The 21,915-nt window shown below is 35.8% G+C and overlaps 2 protein-coding genes across 4 annotated transcripts; both read right to left on the reverse strand.

The window, feature by feature from the left end:
* Positions 1 to 61: 61 nt before the first annotated feature.
* Positions 62 to 4,930, reverse strand: LOC140052154 (cytochrome c oxidase assembly protein COX18, mitochondrial-like). 2 transcript variants are annotated; one of them, XM_072097588.1, is made up of 7 exons: positions 4,812 to 4,930; positions 4,255 to 4,359; positions 2,585 to 3,064; positions 1,796 to 1,946; positions 1,574 to 1,695; positions 988 to 1,095; positions 62 to 675 (listed from the first exon to the last, which is right to left on the reverse strand). In XM_072097588.1, exons 2-7 carry the CDS (start codon positions 4,291 to 4,293, stop codon positions 496 to 498), a joined length of 1,080 nt encoding a protein of 359 aa, XP_071953689.1. In that variant the 5' UTR covers positions 4,294 to 4,359; positions 4,812 to 4,930; the 3' UTR covers positions 62 to 495. The 2 variants fall into 2 exon arrangements, with proteins under 2 accessions (XP_071953689.1, XP_071953690.1); XM_072097589.1 differs by lacking the exon at positions 4,812 to 4,930 and adding an exon at positions 4,677 to 4,802.
* An 89-nt stretch (positions 4,931 to 5,019) lies between these two features.
* LOC140052151 (zinc finger SWIM domain-containing protein 8-like) lies at positions 5,020 to 20,421 on the reverse strand. Of its 2 annotated transcripts, none has more exons than XM_072097585.1 (18): positions 19,816 to 20,421; positions 18,760 to 18,907; positions 18,027 to 18,121; positions 17,501 to 17,781; positions 17,076 to 17,278; positions 16,572 to 16,773; positions 15,429 to 16,385; positions 14,921 to 15,061; positions 14,383 to 14,556; positions 13,687 to 13,879; positions 13,298 to 13,509; positions 11,295 to 11,799; positions 10,755 to 10,974; positions 9,995 to 10,084; positions 9,070 to 9,356; positions 8,497 to 8,708; positions 7,111 to 7,849; positions 5,020 to 6,996 (listed from the first exon to the last, which is right to left on the reverse strand). In XM_072097585.1, exons 1-18 carry the CDS (start codon positions 20,015 to 20,017, stop codon positions 6,578 to 6,580), a joined length of 5,280 nt encoding a protein of 1,759 aa, XP_071953686.1. In that variant the 5' UTR covers positions 20,018 to 20,421; the 3' UTR covers positions 5,020 to 6,577. The 2 variants fall into 2 exon arrangements, with proteins under 2 accessions (XP_071953686.1, XP_071953685.1); XM_072097584.1 differs by having other exon boundaries at positions 13,298 to 13,521.
* Between the last annotated feature and the right edge of the window lie 1,494 nt (positions 20,422 to 21,915).

The following is a 21,915-nucleotide window of genomic DNA, read 5'->3' on the forward strand; positions in this document are numbered from 1 at the left end:
CTCTAATAAAAAATGTTTAAAGAAAGTGACTGGGAACATTTCATTTTGTCCTTGTCCAATAGGCACTTTACAAAACATGACGGTTAGGGGAGGACGACGAATATCCTGTGTTCACTAGAGCGTAAAATCGAATACAGTCAAAATAGCCGTTTTATTAACTACGCACCCTTGCGCGAAGGGCAACGACCGACAGTATCTCTCTCCCTCCCCCCTGTCTCGCAGCGTAGGCCCTTCTGAATCGCTTGGCTCTGGTGGAACAGTAACAATTAAATTGAGTTCTCTTTCCAAAGAATTTTAAATTCAGAGTCATTTTCATAGACGATGAGAATAATTTCAGCATACACAAACAATAGAATACGCAAATCTTTACTACATTCTCTCAGTAATATTTATAATACAAATGATAATGAGAATTGAACTGAATGATCTTCACACCAACAATGTTCTCTGTAAACATTATTTGAGCAAAGGCTCCTGACCGTTATATACATTGCCTTAAAAATATTTTTTTGATTGAAATCGAATTTTAAATATCTGATGCATTTCTTTGAGAGGATATTTCATTTCACTTGGTACAAGTGGAATATAAAGCAATCGTCTTACATATGGAATCCTAAGAAGAAAGAAGTACACAAGTCCACATAGACTAGACACGGTCCAGTATAACGTGATAGCCTGAAAAACACAAACAGATTTGTTTGTTGGGACTAGTAGGTGCAAACACAGTTAACATAAGATGAACTTCAGTTGATTCAGTCACAAAAACGTTCAATATCGAATGCAAATACATGAAATTATCAGTGGCGGATCCAGCATTATAGATTAGGGGGGAGGGGGAGGCTACATAATTCATAAATAATAAAAACGATCTGTCGGAGTGCAGAAAAAATAATTATCATTATCATTATTTTAAAAAGACATGGCTGTTTAGCTCCTGCCTAACTCTGCGCCTGATTATACACTAAAATAAATAAAAAAATGACTTACTGAAGGCATTAACATAGCTGTGGGTACCAGGCCGATGGAAAGTGAAAACAATAAATATTGCAAACGGTGTTGAATTCTTGTAAGAGGGCCACGACGTAATGACCATAGCTGGTGAAAATAAGAAACAAAATCCAGCTATGTAATATTTATAGAAGGAATTAAAACCAATTGATGGGTTATTCATGTAGATAGAAATGTATCCAGACATGGTAAAGAGTAAGGTAGTGTGTCTGTGGATTATTGGTTGTGAGAAATACAATTACTTTGTTTGTTTACATCATTCATCATCAACTAAGAAAATTAGGCCCTCTACGGACCAATGGCAGCGACAGTGCAGAACCTACCATGAATGACAGGGGCTAAGATGGACCGGTAAATAGGAGAACCTCCTACTCTTCCAAAAGATGCGCTGGGTTCTTTAAAGTGCACACAAATTAGACATGTACACTGGACGCCTATTATGTCCTTATCCAAGAGGCCTTGTTAAACCATCAGAACAATAATAATACAGAACAACTGTACATTACACAATAATAATAGCAATAATAGGTACATTTATATTGTAGGTACAAAAAAGGAGGCTTACCAGCACTAACGATACATTTGAAACTCCAAATAAAAAAGGTAAAATAAAATCTGATTGAACTAGGTCTTGGAACCACAGTGTACCTCCTGTTAGCAAACTTGGTAAAAAATCAATATCCACTTCTGAAAAATTCAAATTTTATTACGACCAATTAAAGTTAAGCTTTAAAAAAATGCATAGTTTGCTTTAAGAAGTATCCTCAGTATAAATTAAATACTGTACCTGTTCCAAATAAACTGGGATATACACCAGTCATTTGTCCAATAGCTGTTGTCACAGTAACCCAAGATGCAACCTGTGCTATCGAAACATAACACATTCGAAATGGTCTGCAGTTTTCTCTCTTGTGAACTTTTTTGACAAACGCAGAAATCTGCAAGGCATAGTAAAATGAAATGATAACACTGTAATTATCTAAATTGATGGTGAGATTCAAGTTCAATGGCATAATGATAATACCCAAGAAATTTAGTAAAATCTAGGAGAACAGCATAAAATAGAGTCAGAGAGGCGCGGACTCTGCAGTGGGTTGAAAACGACTGGTAATGATGATGATCATCTAATTATAGGAGTATGTTTCCATACGTGTTTGATCCCAAAAAATGACTGGGGTAATAAAGTTCAGTGCTTGGAGGTTTCACAACATTAGGCGCTAAAGAAATCCAGGATATTATTTATAATTAATTGTAGATCTGTAACTGTGTTGGGTGGAGTAGGCTGGGATACACACCTTCATTCAGTCACTGCTAAATAGTATAAATAACATAATTAACATAATTATTGAATTTTATTTGGTTCATACATAAATACATTAAAAAAAGACGATAAACAGTACATCAAATTCAAAAGACAACACCAGAAAAGTACAACAAAACAGAAGGTGTTAAACAATGGAAACAGAACAAAATGAACCAAGGATAATTAGATAAAGTTTCACGTTTTCAGTGTAACTTATTTCCATCTAAGTCCTTATTGACCATGGTTTTCTATACAAAAAAAAAAAAAATTTACCTGCTCGCTGTAAACATCTGCCATTTGTCTTTGCGACCAGCCAGATTCTTTTGCACGAACCGCAGTCTGTTGTTTTAAATGTTCTGCATATGTGTTAATCTCAATTTGTGTAGATTCAATTTTAGCCATCACTTTTTGTTGCAAAACAGCAAATGGCAAAATAAAAAAAGTTCTAAGCATTACTGTGGAAGCTATGATTGTTAACCACCAGGGAATGCCATAGCCATCATGCAATTTCTCCAACAGTTCATAGAATGTTTCCACAGGTGTAGGAATATATATATTGTCCACTACTTTATCAGTAACTTCCACTTTGAATCCACGTGTACATGCTGTTAATGGTAGTTTTCTATACAGCAATGTATTGTTTTTTAATGTTAAACTGTGGAATGATGACTTCCGTAATATTGCAGTGTTTCGTATGAGAAAGCTACGGTTACTTGTACAGCTAGTAATGTATTTAAATTGCACAGAATTTATCTGGAATTTAAAGAATAAAACTTATATTTGATCTTCAATATTATATTACATTTAAAAAGTTGGAAGACTTCAATTGTACAGTGGGATAGTTACTGTATGTACAGTGTATAATATTGTAGCAGATCCAGGGAGAAGAAAGGGTGAGTGCTACTCCCTTTTGATAGCTAAAATTATATTATGAACTACATTTTGACATGTTTTTTTGGCTATTAAATATTATATGTTAGTGCTCCCTTGTTTAAAAAAAAATCCTGGAATTTCCACCGTATCAAAAATGTCGAGTTTAGATAGTTAAAATAATATTATTAGTGTATGTGGTGTGCCTGTCATTTCATGTCCCTTCTTCCAAGCATACAGTATCTTTCTCAGCTGTATTTATTTACGCTGTGGCTAAAGATACGGTACCGTATTCTAACTTCTGTTTACTAAAGGTACCGTAAAATTGCATTACGTCATAACCAGCCAATGGGGGTGCTGGTACGTGTGTGACGTCATCGTATAAGGACTTTTGATTTTTTTTCATATCGCGTCTGTTGTATCATGATGTAGAGAATTCCTGTCGGCGGCGCCAGGCTGCATGGGTGTGTGTGCGCTGATGAAGGTTTTATTCCAAATGGCCTTTAGGCCTATATTTTTTATTAAACTTTGTTTACAATGGTGACCATAAACAACAAGCAAATGCGGACAATAAAGGGGCCCTCAAATACTATAATTTTTAGACAGTAGCCCCAGGTCTGATTCACAGAAATCAGCGCACAAATGCAGCTGGCGCCAGCCTGGCATCGCTTTCCCTACACAAACAAACTCATATAATGAGGTTATAGTACGTAGTAAGTAGGCCTAGGCCTCTTTTGAAACGGTTTTTTGTATTCTAGAATTAAAATCAACATGTTTTGGCTTTTCAATAATAATAATAACAGACATAGGCTACATTTAGTTTTTGTCACACATGACGGCGATAATAGCGATAAATGAAGCATAAAGAAAATGCGGTGGATCACTGTTTTCGCGATATGAAAAAATCCAAAGTCCTTATACGATGACGTCACACACGTACCAGCACCCCATTGGCTGGTTATGATGTAATGCAATTTTACCGTACCTTTAGTAAACAGAAGGTAGAATACGGTACCGTATCTTTAGCCACGGCGATTTATTTATCAGTTTGATTATTACAGACAGGCACTTACCTGTTTTACACATCCGTGGAACAATTTTAAAGCACTCATTCTTTATACTGAAGTTAACTGTATGTTAACTCACCAGCAACTCTTGTTATTGTGTAGGCCTGGGTGCTAAAAATAAGAGAAAGTGTGACTGTTTGCATATTAATTATGTATTGCTTGTACAACAAGCAAGTAAACTGAATAATAATAAAATATTAAATTATGAATATGATTAATGACATTTTTTGCAGTTTAATTAATTTATCGTATTTATGCAGTTAGAAATTTTCTGCACAATTTGAATTGAGTATTTTGATTGAAAATGCGCATTAATTAACACTACTACAGGGCTTATGTGACTCTAATCAGAGCATATTTACTAGCTAGGCCTACTAGCCTAGAGCTACTAGGCCTACTACTATAGGTAGCGAGGCAGCAAGCTTCACCTGCTCTGCTATCCACCTCTCCCTTTCTGCAAGTCCGTCACGTCTACAGCTAGAGCAAGGCCTAGCATTGACCGGAGGAAAATATGCCTAGCTTGGCGTACATTGCCCTAATTATAGTGCAGTTAGTAAAAGTACCTTTTTACGCCATTACAAATTATTTTTTGTCGTTGAAAACTAGGCCTTTATAATGGCTAAAAATAACAAATTAACCATGCCATGCACAGCGCGGTGGTGAGCAAATGTTTGAGGATGAGAGACTGACGACACGAGAATACCCATGGAACGCAAGACGTGTCTTCAGTGGAATTTACTTTTCATCTAAAATCTACAATCAAAAATGTAAAAAAAAAGGTATAAAAGTTAGAGTACTTGAATTAAATACAGAACATATAGAACAAACTACAGTTTTAAATTTTAATTGTTTATTTCTGTTCTGTAGGTCATGGTACTATATTTACAACATTTGTATGTAGCCTTTAAATTGTTTAAATTACAATACCTGAGGATGCACATGGGTCATAGTATTAAAAAGTAGTAAAATAAATTCAAAAACTTAAATAAAACAAAACAGTTATAGTTTTTTTACCCAATGTTTTAAAGTTCTGTCTACATTATTAAACTTTATGTGACAAAGCAAACTGTGATGTGCCACATTAAAGCATATCACTACCATATTTGGGCATCACACTTTTTTTTTGTCAAATGACTTTGATAGTGTAGACAGAAATTAATATAATAGGCTTCAAAAAAATATATTTCTCCTGAAATATTTACTTATTATCTGTATCAGCCATGTTTAAAATGTGGAATACTCCACTGTGTAATAGACTCACACACATATTTAGATTTAAAATACAGTGGTACAAATTTGAAATCTATAAGATAATATGGACCTTTAGATTTGCAATGCATATGCATAGTTGTAGATCATCACAAACTGAAATCTCACTCTTTAGTAGAATAAAATACCATTTTAGAAAACAAATGTCAATTGGTTAAGCAGGCAAGCAAAGATTACCACCTTTATAATCACATTAAACATTATGAAAAAAGATCTTAACTAGAGTTTAAAATATACATTTAGTAAAACATAGAACAATAGAGCTGACCACGTGTTTGCAGAAAAACTAAGGACTAAATACATACAATGTTACATTTTTCTCTACAGGTTTTGGAATCCGGATAACTGTCAATGGCATAAAGCAGAGGCCCGAGTCCCCTGGTTTAGGAAACCAAAGTGGCGCTCCAAGTTCCAACTCTGGAGGCCTGGGGCGTTTTTAGCCTTCTTCAGCATATTATAATGCTCATGGGCCCCCTGGGTTTAGCCAGTGAGTGCTCATAGCCGTACAGTATGTCTACAACATTTTTCACATTTATCTTCTCTTAGTATTTTGTTTGTAGGGTTTTATTTGGTGTCAGGAGCAAATTCTTATTTATTTTTCAATACAAATTTCAATTCTTTTAAAATGACCTCATTGTCTCAGAATAATTGTTAATGAACTTCTAACTATAACATTAAACACACATTCACGACAAACTTTAAAAATGTATAATAAATAGTATTAAGATTTATATACAAAAATCAATAATTTCGGTATAATAAAACCAAAAATGCTTAATAATACACAATACCTATCGCTGCGTACATTAGGTCATTTTTGTTCTTCATTCCAAATTATATGCAACATCATTTCTACATTCTGAAGTACTGTATTTCACAAAAAGAAAGTTTCTTTACACCGAACTTTTACATAATGAATGCACATATTCATCCGTAATAATTAAAGCAACATCTAATTATAACCACTTTGTGGTTGAACAAGATTAGTAACACATTCATCTAGTTACTATTTCTCAATAAAACTCAGCCTAAATTATTTTATGTAAATGCAATAACCACGTCAGCGATTTGATAATGAATGTTCATAGATGTTACCAAACGATAGGCTTGATATTATCCGTGTCAGCATTTCGCGTTTGCCAGGTTTCATACGATGTAAATTATTTAAAAAGTCTTGGAATTGGCTACCTCCACACGGTGACATGAGGAACGCGCTCTGTGCGTTGCGCATAATCCCGAGTACCTCCTCATACTCGTGCTGGTTAATATGATTCATACGCTGATGAATACACTGCATGTACATCTGCTGGCATTTCTGAATTATGTGTGTTAGTGGCGGTGTTCGTAGCGTGTTCTGTAGCGGCGTATGATGGACATTTGACAGGAATTGAGCGGACTCGGTCACAATCTCTTGAAGAACATACGGACTAAATATGATGTTTGGAACACTGAGGCAATACTGCTGCACATGTGACGCACCTAATTTAAAAAATGGAAAAATATTTCTTAGATAAATCGTAAAAAAAAAAATTAAGTATTGCAATTTAAATTCCGGAATTTGTTTAAATTCATTATACAAATGTTGATACATACCTAGTTTCTTAGCTATACCGAGTAGCCACTTTACATCTTCTCCATATGGAGGATTACGAGAGAACCGCGACTGATAACGTTCATCGTGTACCCGTCTAGCTAGTGTATCCATTGCCAGCATACCTACTCGGTATGTGTGATGAAGGTAATACTGACTCTGGTGTGGTACTACAGCAGCAGGAACTAGAGCTGGTGATCCTGTTCTGGCACCTCTTCCTGAAGCTGGAAGCATGGCAGAGACTGGAGGTGTACCACCCATGTACGGTTGAACAGTTGGGCCTACAATTCCTCTTGAAGGGAAGCCAACTGCAGGTACATAGGGCAGAGAGCCTGGTGGAAACATTGGTGGACCATACATTGCATTTGCTTGTGATGTTGGTGGCTGATTGTGAGGAATAAAGCCAGGCCTTGCTGGATGGTAGGGATGAGATGGATGGTTAGGCCTAGCCCCATACTGTAAAGGATAAGTGTGGTATAGCGGTAGTGGAATAGATACTGGTACAGCCTCATGGTATGGTGGTATCATTCCTTGCGCAACCATTGCTCCCGCAACTGCAATATTGTTGTCCTCTGGTGGAATGTTGGCATCATCATCACGGTGATGCTGTGTTTGCTTGTGAAGCCATTCCCAGTGTTTACCAACAGTAAAGAGTACATCAGGGTAAACATCTCCTCCTTTGGCAGCATTCTCAACTGCTAAACATGCCTTACTCAGCATGTTCACATCTTGTTCTTTACACTAAAACAAAGGGGGAAAAACATAATATATATATAGAGTAAAATATATAAATCCAAATTACTGAAAAAATGACAATGCTGTGGGTATCAGTGGCCGGATCTCAATAGAGATACAAAAAAATTCACGAAAAGCTAAATCAAAACAATAAAGTAAAATAGGCAGAAAAATTAGCAGAGCTTTCGGGGAACACTAGCCCTTTATCAGTGCAAGTGATAAAAATATAGTTATACTTATTGATAAAAGGTCAAAGACATCGCATAATATATGTTATAAAGATAATGTAGTAGTATGTAGTAGTATGATAAAGTATGTAGTATGCTGGTATTATCCCAAAGATTATGAAATAATAGTTATATTATAATAATAATCATTAAAGGGAAATAGGTAAAGTGCTAACTTGTCTATAGCTGTGCACCAGTGGCCACATTCACTAATTATACTGGGTATTCGGTAACACTTAAAATGTAAAAATGTTCCTAACTAAGTGAATACTGTACTACTTGAGTAAGGAACATACTACCAGATGTTTTTAAGGTTCTTTGAAACATGAATTGTCTTCACACTACTAAACATATTTTGTTTCAACATCAAATAATAAGTTTGTTACTATTTGTTAGTGTGGGAGGATGTATGTGCTAGATATCTACCTGTAGCAAAGCTCTGTTGACATCTGATGGATTTAAAGCATGGGCATGAGAGAGACAGGACAAAGCAAGCTCAGCTGCAGCTTGAACCATCTGTAGGTCACGACATCTTGATGCACGGTCAGCTATGGCAGCAGCTTCTGCTGGCGTCAGATGTCCTTCCCAATAGTTAACAAGAATATTGATTCCACCACTACCCAACTCAAGAGCTTGACCTGAAACAGTGCAATGACCTCAATGAAAAGTTTTGTTTAAATATTATACAGTAACATCTCTTGCTATGTTCAACCAGGGTTTATAATTGAGAAATTTTATAATTCAGGATATTGGTATTTTTAGGTTCATAAACTACTAAGACTTGTTATGAGAGCCTCAGTAAATATAACATCCCTCTACAACAAAAATAATAGTCACAATAAAATAATCTCATCAAAAATATACACAAATAAAACATTATATTGTTTTTTGTTATTGTTATCCACTCTGCACTAAAGAGACATTGTGATATGCATGTATGGCATATGATTGGTCATAAATCAAATTTTCAATCATTGTCTATATTTACAACTAACTTACTTCTAATAAACGACTCATATGCAGAATATGTCCTCGAGAGCCAGTTTGGTGATACAGCATTGTATAAGCTGAGGGCATAAAACCCAACTTCAAAAGCAGCCAATAACAGTCCCCGATGAGGACCAGACTGGTTGTTATTGGCTGGATTCTGAGTAAAGTGTGTTGGACTAGAGTTACCACCAGCTTTGGTGACTATGGTCTTTGCTAGCTCTAGGTAAAAATGAGCGGATGCCTCGCTTGGCTGATTAGGTATTGAAGGACAGTATGTTCGGTTTTTCCCACGATATCTGAAAAGAGTTTGAAATCAAATACAAAATTCTTTTCATATTGGTTGCAAAGAAAATAGAAAAATGCAATTACCTTTATAAAGGTTAATTATTATAAATTATTATTTTGCTGTTAGATGACCTTTATTAGTATTGCTTTATTATCTTTGATCTTTATTGTTGTCTTTAATAGATTAATGCATTCTACACAAATTATTATAGTAATAGCATAAGGCATTGCGATAAATAAATAAAAGTCATCTACTGGGACTCGAACTCACAAAGATTAGTCCACCGTGTCATTAATTAGTAATTATCTGTATATTATTCTTCGCAAGGTAAGGTGAACGCAACGCCTAACTAGCCTAGGCAGGCTTATTTACATAAGGAGGCCTAGCTACCCAACCAATCAGATATTCTACTGGTTGTTTGCTACATAATATAGCAGATATTGTCTTTTATAGCGGTAAAATATAATATTTGACATACCCTTGGGAATGATATTTTGTTCAAATGAATATATATTTCCCTGAGCTTGCGCTTCGGGAAACATTCCCTCAGGGATGTCAAATCTTATATTTCACCTTTAAGCAGGCAATATTTGTATATTACTGTACTATAAAATCATAGTTCTACAGTAACCTTTGTGGTACACATACCTTCCATTACGGGGGCTAGGAGTTGAACTTCTTGATTCGTTCATTTCGGATGCCACACAAGGTCCTACCCTTAATGCAACATTTATTGCACTATAAAACCAAGACCAATGATTGAAATATTAAGTACACATATAACACAATGATTACAATGCAAAATAAATGTTGTTAAAATACATGATGAAGTTTAGGTGCATACACATACACATTGATTTCCCTGCACAATAACTTACATATTTGGGTGTGGCTGAGAAGGTAAGCACACTGCTGTGTGATCTACAATGGAACAATGCTTACTGGAGCTAGGGGCGCACGCTCTCCCTTTCACCAGTTAAAATGATATCATGCTCTACTTTATAACTTTTTGACATACTATTATAATTATATGTTAGCACTCCCCACCCCACCCCCCCCCCCCCCAAAAAAAAAAATCTGTGAATTATCAAATAATACTTGCTATTGAGATTGGGAAAAGACTTATTTTCAGATGTAAGGACAATCCTAAACTCTGTCTACACTATCAAACTTTATGTGACAGAAAAATGTGATGTGTCCATATATGGACATGATGATGTCATATCACTACCATATTTAAGCATATCACTACCATATTTGGGGACATCACACTTATTTTTAATTTTCCAAACTAGTTTAATAGTGTAGACAGAGTTTCACAGCATGTTAATGTTATACAGATATTGTTATATTAATGAAATATATATATACAGTATAAATAAATGAGCTTCCTAAGTAGCCTACTTACCCTTCTATGTGATCTCTTGATTCATTGGGAGCAGCGTTTGCTGGCCTGTCCCATGAACTACTAGAACTAAGGGAGTCACTAGAGTTGCCACTGCTGCCGCTGTCACTTCCAGGCCCTTGATGCCTACTCCAGCCACCTGAAGGTGGTAACCGACGCCCTAGGGCAGGTGAATTGTCACTGGATGTGGTCTCTGGTGCACTACTATCAATGCTTGCCATTTCTATATTAAAACCAACTTCTTTTTTAGTTTTAAGCTTTAAACATTATACAAGAATTTGGATATTAATGATTCAAAATATTAAATTGAAATATTTTTGTTTTGTTCATTATGCTGGGGGTAAACATAAGTTGCAAAAGTGATTTGTTTACTGTTTTTGATCAATAGTTTATTATTGATTGGCCAACAGTTAATTATCATTCTCATTCCTAATAAAGTTGCAGAATGCCTACTATAAGTATGAGCTCACATTTAAAAGTAAATCATTAATGAGATAGGGGAACAACTGTAGTTTCAATTCACAAATGAAAAGAAATATTAACCTCGACTTCTCTTTGTATGTCGTCCAAACATTTTGTCCCACTTAGATGGGTTACTGCTACAAGAGGCACCGCCATGTGCACCAGCAGCTTCCTCCTCCCAGCTTGTAACCATAGAGGCACTTTTCCCAGTCTGCTGTTGTGCTAACATACTTTGAACATGTTCATGCTCAAGGCAGTCTTTAGAGGAGCCGCTTCTTCTAGCGTTTCTATCTTCAGAATCGCATGCGCCACTCCGTGCACCATCTAGATGTTTTGCCCGTCGGCCTTTGCTATCAACGGATTGGTTTCCTTTCTTCTGGTCATGGTTTGTGGTTCTAGCCTCATGACTAGATGCTCTGTTGACAACATGGTGATGTGGTTGTTCCCTTCTTGATGCTTCACTAACAGTTTGCCTTGATGCCGTTGATTGAAATGTAGGTTTATTTGGAGCTATAGAACTTGGAATACACTGCACAACTTTCTGTGTAGGACTTAAATGCTGTTTGTCCAAGAATGCATCTAATATCTGAAGTGAATATTGATAAATATTGTTAATGGTACACTTTGTTATTTTCATTATTTAAAAATTATCTAAAATTTGACATCAATCAAACAACCTTTTCAAGTCAAAGATTACAAAAACTTATTTTTGTTAAAATGTATACTTCAAGAAACAAATACTTTTAAGACTGTATATAGTTCAAGGGAATAATTTGGGGAAATGTGAGGGGGGGGGGGAGGGATTGTACTTGGTCATATACCATTCTTTAATATGTAAGATAAAGATTTATGTAGAAGAAAGGTGATTGTATATTAATGCTATACTGTAACATTTAATTTATTGTTTATATTTATATTGATGTATTTGGGCCAATGGCTTATGTATAATAAATGGCCTAGGCAATGCTCGTAGGAAAGAAAGAAAGTAATTCACTGAATACAAACCCTTCTAAGCCTCGTCTGGTCATCTCTGTAGTGCATACACATGGACAAAGCAAGAAAGTAATACACTGAATACAAACCCTTCTAAGCCTTGTCTGGTCATCTCTGTAGTGAATACACATGGACAAAGCAAGAAAGTAATACACTGAATACAAACCCTTCTAAGCCTTGTCTGGTCATCTCTGTAGTGAATACACATGGACAAAGCAAGAAAGTAATACACTGAATACAAACCCTTCTAAGCCTTGTCTGGTTCATCTCTGTAGTGAATACACATGGACAAAGCAAGAAAGTAATACACTGAATACAAACCCTTCTAAGCCTCGTCTGGTCATCTCTGTAGTGAATACACATGGACAAAGAAAGAAAGTAATACACTGAATACAAACCCTTCTAAGCCTTGTCTGGTCATCTCTGTAGTGAATACACATGGACAAAGCAAGAAAGTAATACACTGAATACAAACCCTTCTAAGCCTCGTCTGGTCATCTCTGTAGTGCATACACATGGACAAAGCAAGAAAGTAATACACTGAATACAAACCCTTCTAAGCCTTGTCTGGTCATCTCTGTAGTGAATACACATGGACAAAGCAAGAAAGTAATACACTGAATACCAACCCTTCTAAGCCTTGTCTGGTCATCTCTGTAGTGAATACACATGGACAAAGCAAGAAAGTAATACACTGAATACCAACCCTTCTAAGCCTTGTCTGGTCATCTCTGTAGTGAATACACATGGACAAAGCAAGAAAGTAATACACTGAATACAAACCCTTCTAAGCCTTGTCTGGTCATCTCTGTAGTGCATACACATGGACAAAGCAAGAAAGTAATACACTGAATACCAACCCTTCTAAGCCTTGTCTGGTCATCTCTGTAGTGAATACACATGGACAAAGCAAGAAAGTAATACACTGAATACCAACCCTTCTAAGCCTTGTCTGGTCATCTCTGTAGTGAATACACATGGACAAAGCAAGAAAGTAATACACTGAATACAAACCCTTCTAAGCCTTGTCTGGTCATCTCTGTAGTGAATACACATGGACAAAGAAAGAAAGTAATACACTGAATACCAACCCTTCTAAGCCTCGTCTGGTCATCTCTGTAGTGCATACACATGGACAAAGCTAAGTCTCCACGTTGTCTTCGTGTTCCTTCACACAGCAATGGGTGAGCAGCTTCTGATACGTTGTTTTTCATTGCCAGAGCGGCCACTGCAGCCTCAAACCCTAGAATTTCATCTTCCTGTCGATGTTCTGTCGTTATGATTGATTTGGATGGAGATCTCCCTGGTGACAATGCTGAAAAAATATTTACATAAACTTATAGTTTTTGTACAATAAAATTACATAATATAATATAATAATTATAATAATAAATGTAGAAATTAAAAATACATATATTTTAAAACTAAAATTATTATTATTATAACTATTATTATTAATAAGTGAATTTTTCATGCGCACCTGATGATGTTAAGCACATGGCCTCAAAGATGTAGCCAGCAAGCATAAGTGGCAGAACGCCCTCTGCAAGTTTCTGCATCGACCAATTGCGCATTTGCTCCGCCAGCTGCCGTAGCTGATCCATTTCTGGAACTCCTAGTGGAACCCTCTTCAATAACAGAACTAGTTCAGACTCCTGGTTTGCTAATTTCACCTGGATGAAACAAATATTTAAAATATAAATCACAAATAAACAAAAAGAAATCACAACCCCTAGCCATCAGCTCAAGCTCGGAGGATTACGAACACCGGGCTAGTAATCTGGAGGTCGTGGGTTCGAGGCCCACCCGAGAATTACTTTGCATTGATTGATTAGTGTTATCACTACATATTACAGTATGAAAATTAGTATCATATAATCATACATTATTTTTTATAGCACACCTAATGTATCCTAACCATTTTATTGGTCGATTTTGTTGAAATTCTGACTGCTTTATTTAGCCTGGCTCTGCCTTGAATAGAATAGTTAAACTTTCAACTCAGGATGCCTCATAATACAACAATCTTTCAACTCTTGAAAAAGCTCATTCATTCATTATAAACATTCATTTTTTGAGATGAGATTTCAATATACATTGGCTGTATCTACTGTATGATCTCATGGATTAATATGCTTAATTTATCAATCTTTAAACTATTTTGTCAATGACTTACCTCAAGTCCTTTAGTTGATGCAGGCTGTCTAGTAATCTGTAAACCTAGCAATCCAATTTGAAATGCTAGGTTATGGCAACCAGGCTGTTCTGCTAGAACACTGCAGAGGAAGCTGATCTTAAACAGTAATTGACTAGCTAATTTACTCTGCTGGTGAAGGTAGCGTTTTCTTACCTGTAGGATTAACAACAAAAAATGGTTAAAACAAGTTTATTTATACTATACGAGTCTGGAATTAACTGGGGGTCCAGTGTACACGTCTGGCTTGTGTGCATTTGAAAGAACCCAGTACATCTTTTAAAAGTGTAGAGGTTTAACCAGGGCATATTGTTCCATCTCAGACTCATTCTTGGGCTGCCATGGAGGAACCAAGCTCAATTTCTTCAACTGAGGATAAATACTATTAAATAAATCAAATTCTGGTTCAGGATAAGGGGTTTAAAACATCATAGTTTTATATTTTTATCTTATATTGACATGTAATGCTGTTGAATGCTTCTTAAATACATTTGTATTAAGATTTAAGATAATATTAAACCTTATTGGATAATCCACTTGGTATCTCGGTATCAAGCTTAGGTGGATTAGCTACCATCTCCTCAGCTAGCTGGATGGCTAGATGACAGGCATACCATGTATGGCCATGTACATACAGTGCCTCTGTTCTGTTAAACTGTATCTGAAATTACAAAATGTATGTTTTAATACAGAAACAAACACAGAAATAACAATGAATTATTTCTAATTAAGACTATTTGGCATAATGAAGTCGCCCCGAAAACAATACAGATCATTTTTGTAGTTTATCTGCTGTAAGAGAATGTTTTATACCATTTTTTATAAAAATAATTTATGAAGACATTATAATTTAAAATGTTTAGTAGAGTCAAGTTCCAAGTGGTTAAGGCAGGGGCGTCACAAACCATAATAGCAGTACAGGTTCAAGTCTCTCCTAGATCATAGTTCTGGTGGTAGAACTTTCTCGGTGTACATATATGGCTTGTGTGCACTATAAAGAACTCAGGGCATCATATACATATACACACCTGCATTTTATCATCAACCGGTTTGACACCATTAAATGGATTATACACTTCATCTTTCTTCTTTTTTGGTACATCTTGAACTTTAGCCTTTGTGTCATAAAAGTACATGTTTAATTCATCAGGCTCTTTGACTTGGCCCGGGGGTGCTTCGGCTGCAGCGGCACCATCAGGGATGGAAGCCGGTGCTGCATCATCCACAACGTTAGATGTTTCAGTGTTTGAACCGTCTGAATCTCCATCACTTTTTTCTCGATTTGAGAAATCTTTCTCAGAATGTTTACTCTTATTTTTCCTTCTTGCTCCTTGGACTACATTTGCAGATTCCGACTCGTCATCTCCGTCTAAAACATGCAAACCTTCAATAGATTGTACAATATTTTCTGTTTCGTCGCCACGAGAGTCTGAACTGTCAATTGCAATAAAGTCAGAGTCGCATTCATCAGATTTCTGCCGATTGACATGTTTTGTATCAGTGGAATGCTTGCAGTCCGATTGTGGCACAGTGTAATCTTTGGACGATGCTGCAAAATGATCATCCTCTATCCAATTACAAACATCTTCTTCAGAATTCCGTTCTGAAAATGTAACGCCCTCGATTGGAAAGTCATTCCAATCCTGAAGGCATGCCTCGATAGCTGGTTTAAATCCTGAAAAAACGTCCATGTCAACTTTACGTACATTCGCACCTCCTCCTCCCACTCGTCGCCCCTTCTTGGAACTCTCGATAACCTGAAGGTGCCATTTACGGAATTCAGCACCAAACTGTTTACGCTGTGCGGGGGAGTTAGCAGGATTCAGTGAGGCGTAACGCCACAGAGTTACGATCTCATCACACATACTTGCACATGAATGCTGATTCTGCATTGACGAACTGTTGTTGTTATGAGCACGGTGACCATGGTTACCGTGGTGAGAGTGAATCGCTGAGGTACGTATACTAAACCACCACACAACAACCTACAGGTAAAATTAAGAAATTATTATGTAAAAAAGGCATTAAAGAAGGTATTAAAGGCATAATTTTTGGTCACAGCTAAATGATGAAAAACTTCAGTCCAAAGAAATTATCATCACAACACACGATGGTGGAAATCATAATGAAATGAATGTATTTTTTGTTCATGTATTTTTAGTAAATCATACCTGTTCACAAGAAATACATTCTTCTGTAAGAATCTTTAAGAGAAAGATGGCATTACTATCACGTCTTCGAAACAATTCACGAATTATAGATAACAGATTCCAGACGCCTTCTGGTTCTCGTCCTCTCAGTGGACGTAATAAGTTGGTCCATTCAGCTGACGCAGCAGGAGCAGGGTTTGATAGGTACAGGGAATTCACATCACTGATAAGACAAAATCAATATTATTTAAAGAATGCATACACGTTTTTGTCCTTTTGCTCTGAGTTGGGATAGAAGTAGTTTAAGATGTACTGTACTGTATTTTCGCATATTATTGCCCATGTGCTGATACACATGTTTGGGTTTCATTTTATTTATCAGTAAAAATTACCATATTTGAACGGGCACTTATTTTTGTGAGTAATGGATAACGTTAATGCATATAATTACAAACATACAATAATTAAAATACAATTTAAGCTAACATTAATTTCAGCATAAGTAGAGACTGATGATGACATTACCTAAAAACAAGTGGACCTGGTCCACAAAAGCGCAATAATGTCTTCTTGATGTTCTCATGTAATAGGCTATCATCCAGGAACCACTGGCTTGGTTCAGTCGCTGGTGGTCCTGCAGTAGGATCTGGGGCTCCACGAACTGTATTGATGGTATTGGCTTGCGATGACAGTAATTCATCTAGCAATCGTTGAGCTGTTGGTAGAATCTATAAACAACAACATTTTTTAATTTCCATTTCTTGAGCAATCAAACAAAAATCTTTCCTTTTCTTTAAAAAATATTTCCCCAATACAAATGACAGTCACAAGAAAACTTGCTTTGTTTATGTGTAAGCTCTGTGACAATATTTGTCAAAATTTGTCAAGAAAATTAAGAGTTAAAAAGGTGAGAATTTACGTGTACTCCTAAAATTGCATTGCCCACTTACTTGTTGTGGTAGTTCACTAATTAAGTATTGTGCAAACTTCTGAAGCTGATCACGATGAAGGCGCGACAACGATTCTGAAACTGGTGCACGCAGACAAACATTTTCCGCATTCACAATACGATAAAGGCAGAGCGCGACGACGTGAGAACACCACTTGCCCGTTATGGTGCATGTGCAGCTACATGTTGTTATGCGTCTCTTGTAGAAGGTAATGGCCACATTAAAGGTATCTTTGATTGACAAGGTTGTCGATGGTCCAATGGTTCCACTAAGATGAAATCCTTGTTAGAGAAAAAAATATATATTGTTAATGTGTGCTAAAAACGCCTGAGGCCTCCAGCGTTAGATGGTCACTTAGGGTTCCTAAACCAGGGGCCTTAGGCCTCTGCGTTATGCCACTGATAAGGAACTCATGTACTGTAAGAAAGACTATACCAGTATATACATACAATAGGAGATCTAAGAAAACTGACCCCTAGTCACTTTTCATGATAAAATAATTAAATGATAACATTTTAATGCTTACCAATTTGTAAAACATCCTTCACCACTTTACTTTTCAGTAAAAGCTCACCCTTCTGAAATTCTTCTGGACTCCCATTAGCTAAACAGGAATACAACCTAAAAAAGGGAAGAGAATGTTTATTAAAAGGAATCTAGATCTTCAAATAATTAATATATTTATGGTCTCCTATAAGAAAATCAATCAAAATAGTATTGTCTTTGTGATTTTATGTGATTAAAGAATGATTCATAAATCTACCATAGCTATTCTGCTTATTAATATTAGAATACAAAGAAATTACACAATATAGTTATCATTAGTTATACCACTTATTGTACCATACTTTAATTTGTTATATGTTGACATTAAAATTAATATAGTAGGCCTAATATCTGTTATACAGTATAACACATGTATATGTACATTGGGTTGGTGCTAGATTAAACTTTACTGGAAGGACAAACCTTGAGCTAAGGTTTAGGCTGTATGGTATGGTAGACCTTGAAGGAAATGGCCTTACAATGTACAGTACTGTACAACTAAAAATAATGACAATGGGCTTGTTTCTGTTGTGAACAGATAACTGATTAATAATGAATAAATTACCACATTTTCTTGGCAGCAAAAAAATTAAATATCATTTTAAAAATAACAGTTATAAAGCAATATAGTTAAAATATAATTTAACTGTTAAAAACTGGCTTGATTGAAGTTGACTAACAGAAACAAACACAATAACAAGACAGTCACATACCGTATATCATCCTCATTTTCTGGGAAGCTCCAAAAGGAGATCCGCAGTTGTAGATTTTCAGGAACAGGTGGATAGACATTCTCTACAACTTCAAATGGAATGTGAAATGCTACAGTCCTTGCAGCTAGCTCGACCAATGGCAAAACTTCTAAGAAACGAATTATATTAATTTATAATAACTATAACAAACAGGCATTCATTTCCTTGATTGGAACTGTTACTGAGACTATTGTGAAGGGGATACACGAACTGCCCCCATATACAGTAATAGATGGATTTATAACTCTCATATGGAAAATGAAATTGTACACAAGCTCTATTTTGAGAGCAGACTTGAAATGTTGCCAATTTTCATCAACAATTATTTTTTACACTTTGCTGAAGAAAAAATGATATTTTATATGGATTTAATAATAGAAAAAAAAGGTGATCATACTCTCTTTAATGTACATGTATGGTTTGAGTTTAACCATAGGAAAAAAAATAAGAACAGCTAAATATAATGATCTTTCGTCGGGAAAAATGTGTGAGAGTGTACCACCAGACAGATTATTTTGAAATCAGAAGGTAGGGAATTGAACTTGTGTGTAATGGATGGTGTACAATGTTATAGCATGTTCTTCATCTTAATTTTAATTCCTCGACCAGGATGAATATCATTATTCATGTGGGGTTAGGTTAGGGTCAAACCTAGAAACACAAATTAGCCATGCCAAATACAACATATAATTTCAACTACTTAGGCCATATTTTCGCAGTCAAAAATTAACTGATAAACAGTCTGTGGAAACAGTGTGTACTATTTCGCTCGAGAAAAATTAACCGATAAATTATCTCATTCAAATCAGTTGTGATTGGGCTCTAGTCTTGGTTTGGTGGTTCGGTAATGACTGGACTTTATTTTTGTATTAATTACACAATTTTTTGTTTTGGCTGCGGAAACAAAGACTAGCCTAGGCCTAAAAGTTTACTTTTGAATTAAAAAAAACAAACAAATAAATGAATAGGCCTAGGCCTAGACTTTTTTAAAACAGTACAAATGTAAACCAAAATTACCGTCACATGTTTCGACGGGGGCTGCTGCCGCTGCCTGTGATGTTGTAGGTGATCCCCCGGCTGCCCCTTTCTTCCAGCCTCGCCAGTTGTTACAAATACTTTCTGTGTCACTCAACCAAGAACAAAGCGAGTCCTCTTCAAACCGATCACTATCCTCAAAAGAAAACCGATCACCATCCTCCCAATCAAACATAAACTCCATGACACAATATTACCTTTTTTTGTAGTTAGTCCTACTGTTCTTCAACAAAGAACAGGACAAGAATCGGTGCCTTATTGTCTAAAGCTAGGCCGATCTGTCGGTGGGTTTCTCCGCTCTGTTTTATGTACGTCAGACCAGCTGATCGGCCAGGGAGAGTAGTGCTTGTTGTAGGGCCAAACTTGGCCAGACGACAAAGGAATTCCGTAATGAATTAGATATACCGGTAAATGACCTAATAAGCCTAGACTTATTGTCAGATAACACGAATATTATTTCCAATCTAACATTTCGAAAAGTACAACCACACATGAACCTATATGGACTTTGAGAATCCCGAATTTAAGGGGGAAAATTGACTACTTTTTATCTACATTTAAAGTCCCACACACACGACGTACACTCGATCCTCTGCTGGCTATCAAAACAATAACACAATATGGCACCTGATAACTTCGGACTTTGTCGGAAATGCTCGACAAATCGATTGTCAAGCTCTAAATCATGCGCATGTGGAGAATTGCGTCACTATATACTCGCATGACTTCAGTTGTCGAGGGGGAGTCCCGTAAGTTTACAACAAAATTATCAAGAGAAAATTCAATTTAAGTTTACCACTAGTCTACTATAATATGAGAACAGGCTTAAAATGAGAGTATTTGGTCTTAAAAATCATCTCATGCTTGAACTCATTGACATGAAATAAAGTAATTGGCAAAATGAGTAACGGGAAGGGCGTATGCAACCACGCCTTTAAAGTACAGTATGTTGTCCCCCTTTTTTGATACAACATAAAGTCTCGCATAGAGAGATTTTAAAATTAACATTTTAACATTATTTGTACATTTTTAAAATGTTGCCTATTAATTAATTAATATCTCTTCGTGTTGTCTGTCTGAGCCTTGCTCCTCCGTAGGCCCTATTTAATATAAAATAATGGAATTGTTTTCAAAGATAATTAATTTAACTACTATCAATTTCAATAGCCTTCTTTGCACAATGCGGGGCACAATGCTAGTGAATATGATGGTCTTATTTGGTAGAGTATCCTTCACGCTACCGGGATTTACTCGAATAAACGCCCGGGGGCTTTATAAAGGAGGGTTTTCAGAGCTGGGGAGGAATTCGCTTATTCGAGGTAGGCGTTTATTCGGGGGAGGCGTTTATTTTTTTGGGGTGTAATATTGTAACATGTATAATCAACCCCCAGATATGAAAAAATACAACATAATTAATAATACCGAGAAGTGATCAAATCAGTAGGGACCTAAAAATAAATTAAAAAAAGCTTGGTAAATTGTAGATCATGTCAATCAATAACTTCTATTATTACAAATATAGGCCTATGTGTTGCAATATAATATTGTGTAGTGTATTGTGTATTTCTTCGAAGACATAAATAAATATTCAATTTATTCAAAATGATGTTTTATGGGTGCGTTTATTCGAATAAATTCTTTTGTTTGTTGTATGACAAAGGACAGTTCGTAATAAAAGTTGAATTGATTATTTCAATTGAAGGTGTCAAAACAGATAGTAGATTATAGTGATGATTGAAACCAATTCCAATAAAAGATTTGGTTTACCAAGTACGATATTATTAAATATTATTTGCAATTACAAATACCTAGGTCTAAAAAATGCGTCAAATTGCTGGATTGCAACGTATCTAATTATTGTACTATGTTGTAATAAATAATAATAATTATAATAACGACGACAATAGTAATGATAATAATAACTATAGTAATGATAACAACAATTTTAAATGTAAATATGTATATGTTTTTTATCCATATTTAATGAGGGTGATCCATCCAGCTATTGCTGATCATTAGGGACCATCAGAGGTTCACAAGACAAACATATACACAATATATGCTCTACATGTAGTATGTTTT

Source organism: Antedon mediterranea, chromosome 6 (assembly GCF_964355755.1).
Source record: "Antedon mediterranea chromosome 6, ecAntMedi1.1, whole genome shotgun sequence".
Taxonomy (NCBI): Eukaryota; Metazoa; Echinodermata; class Crinoidea; order Comatulida; family Antedonidae; genus Antedon; species Antedon mediterranea.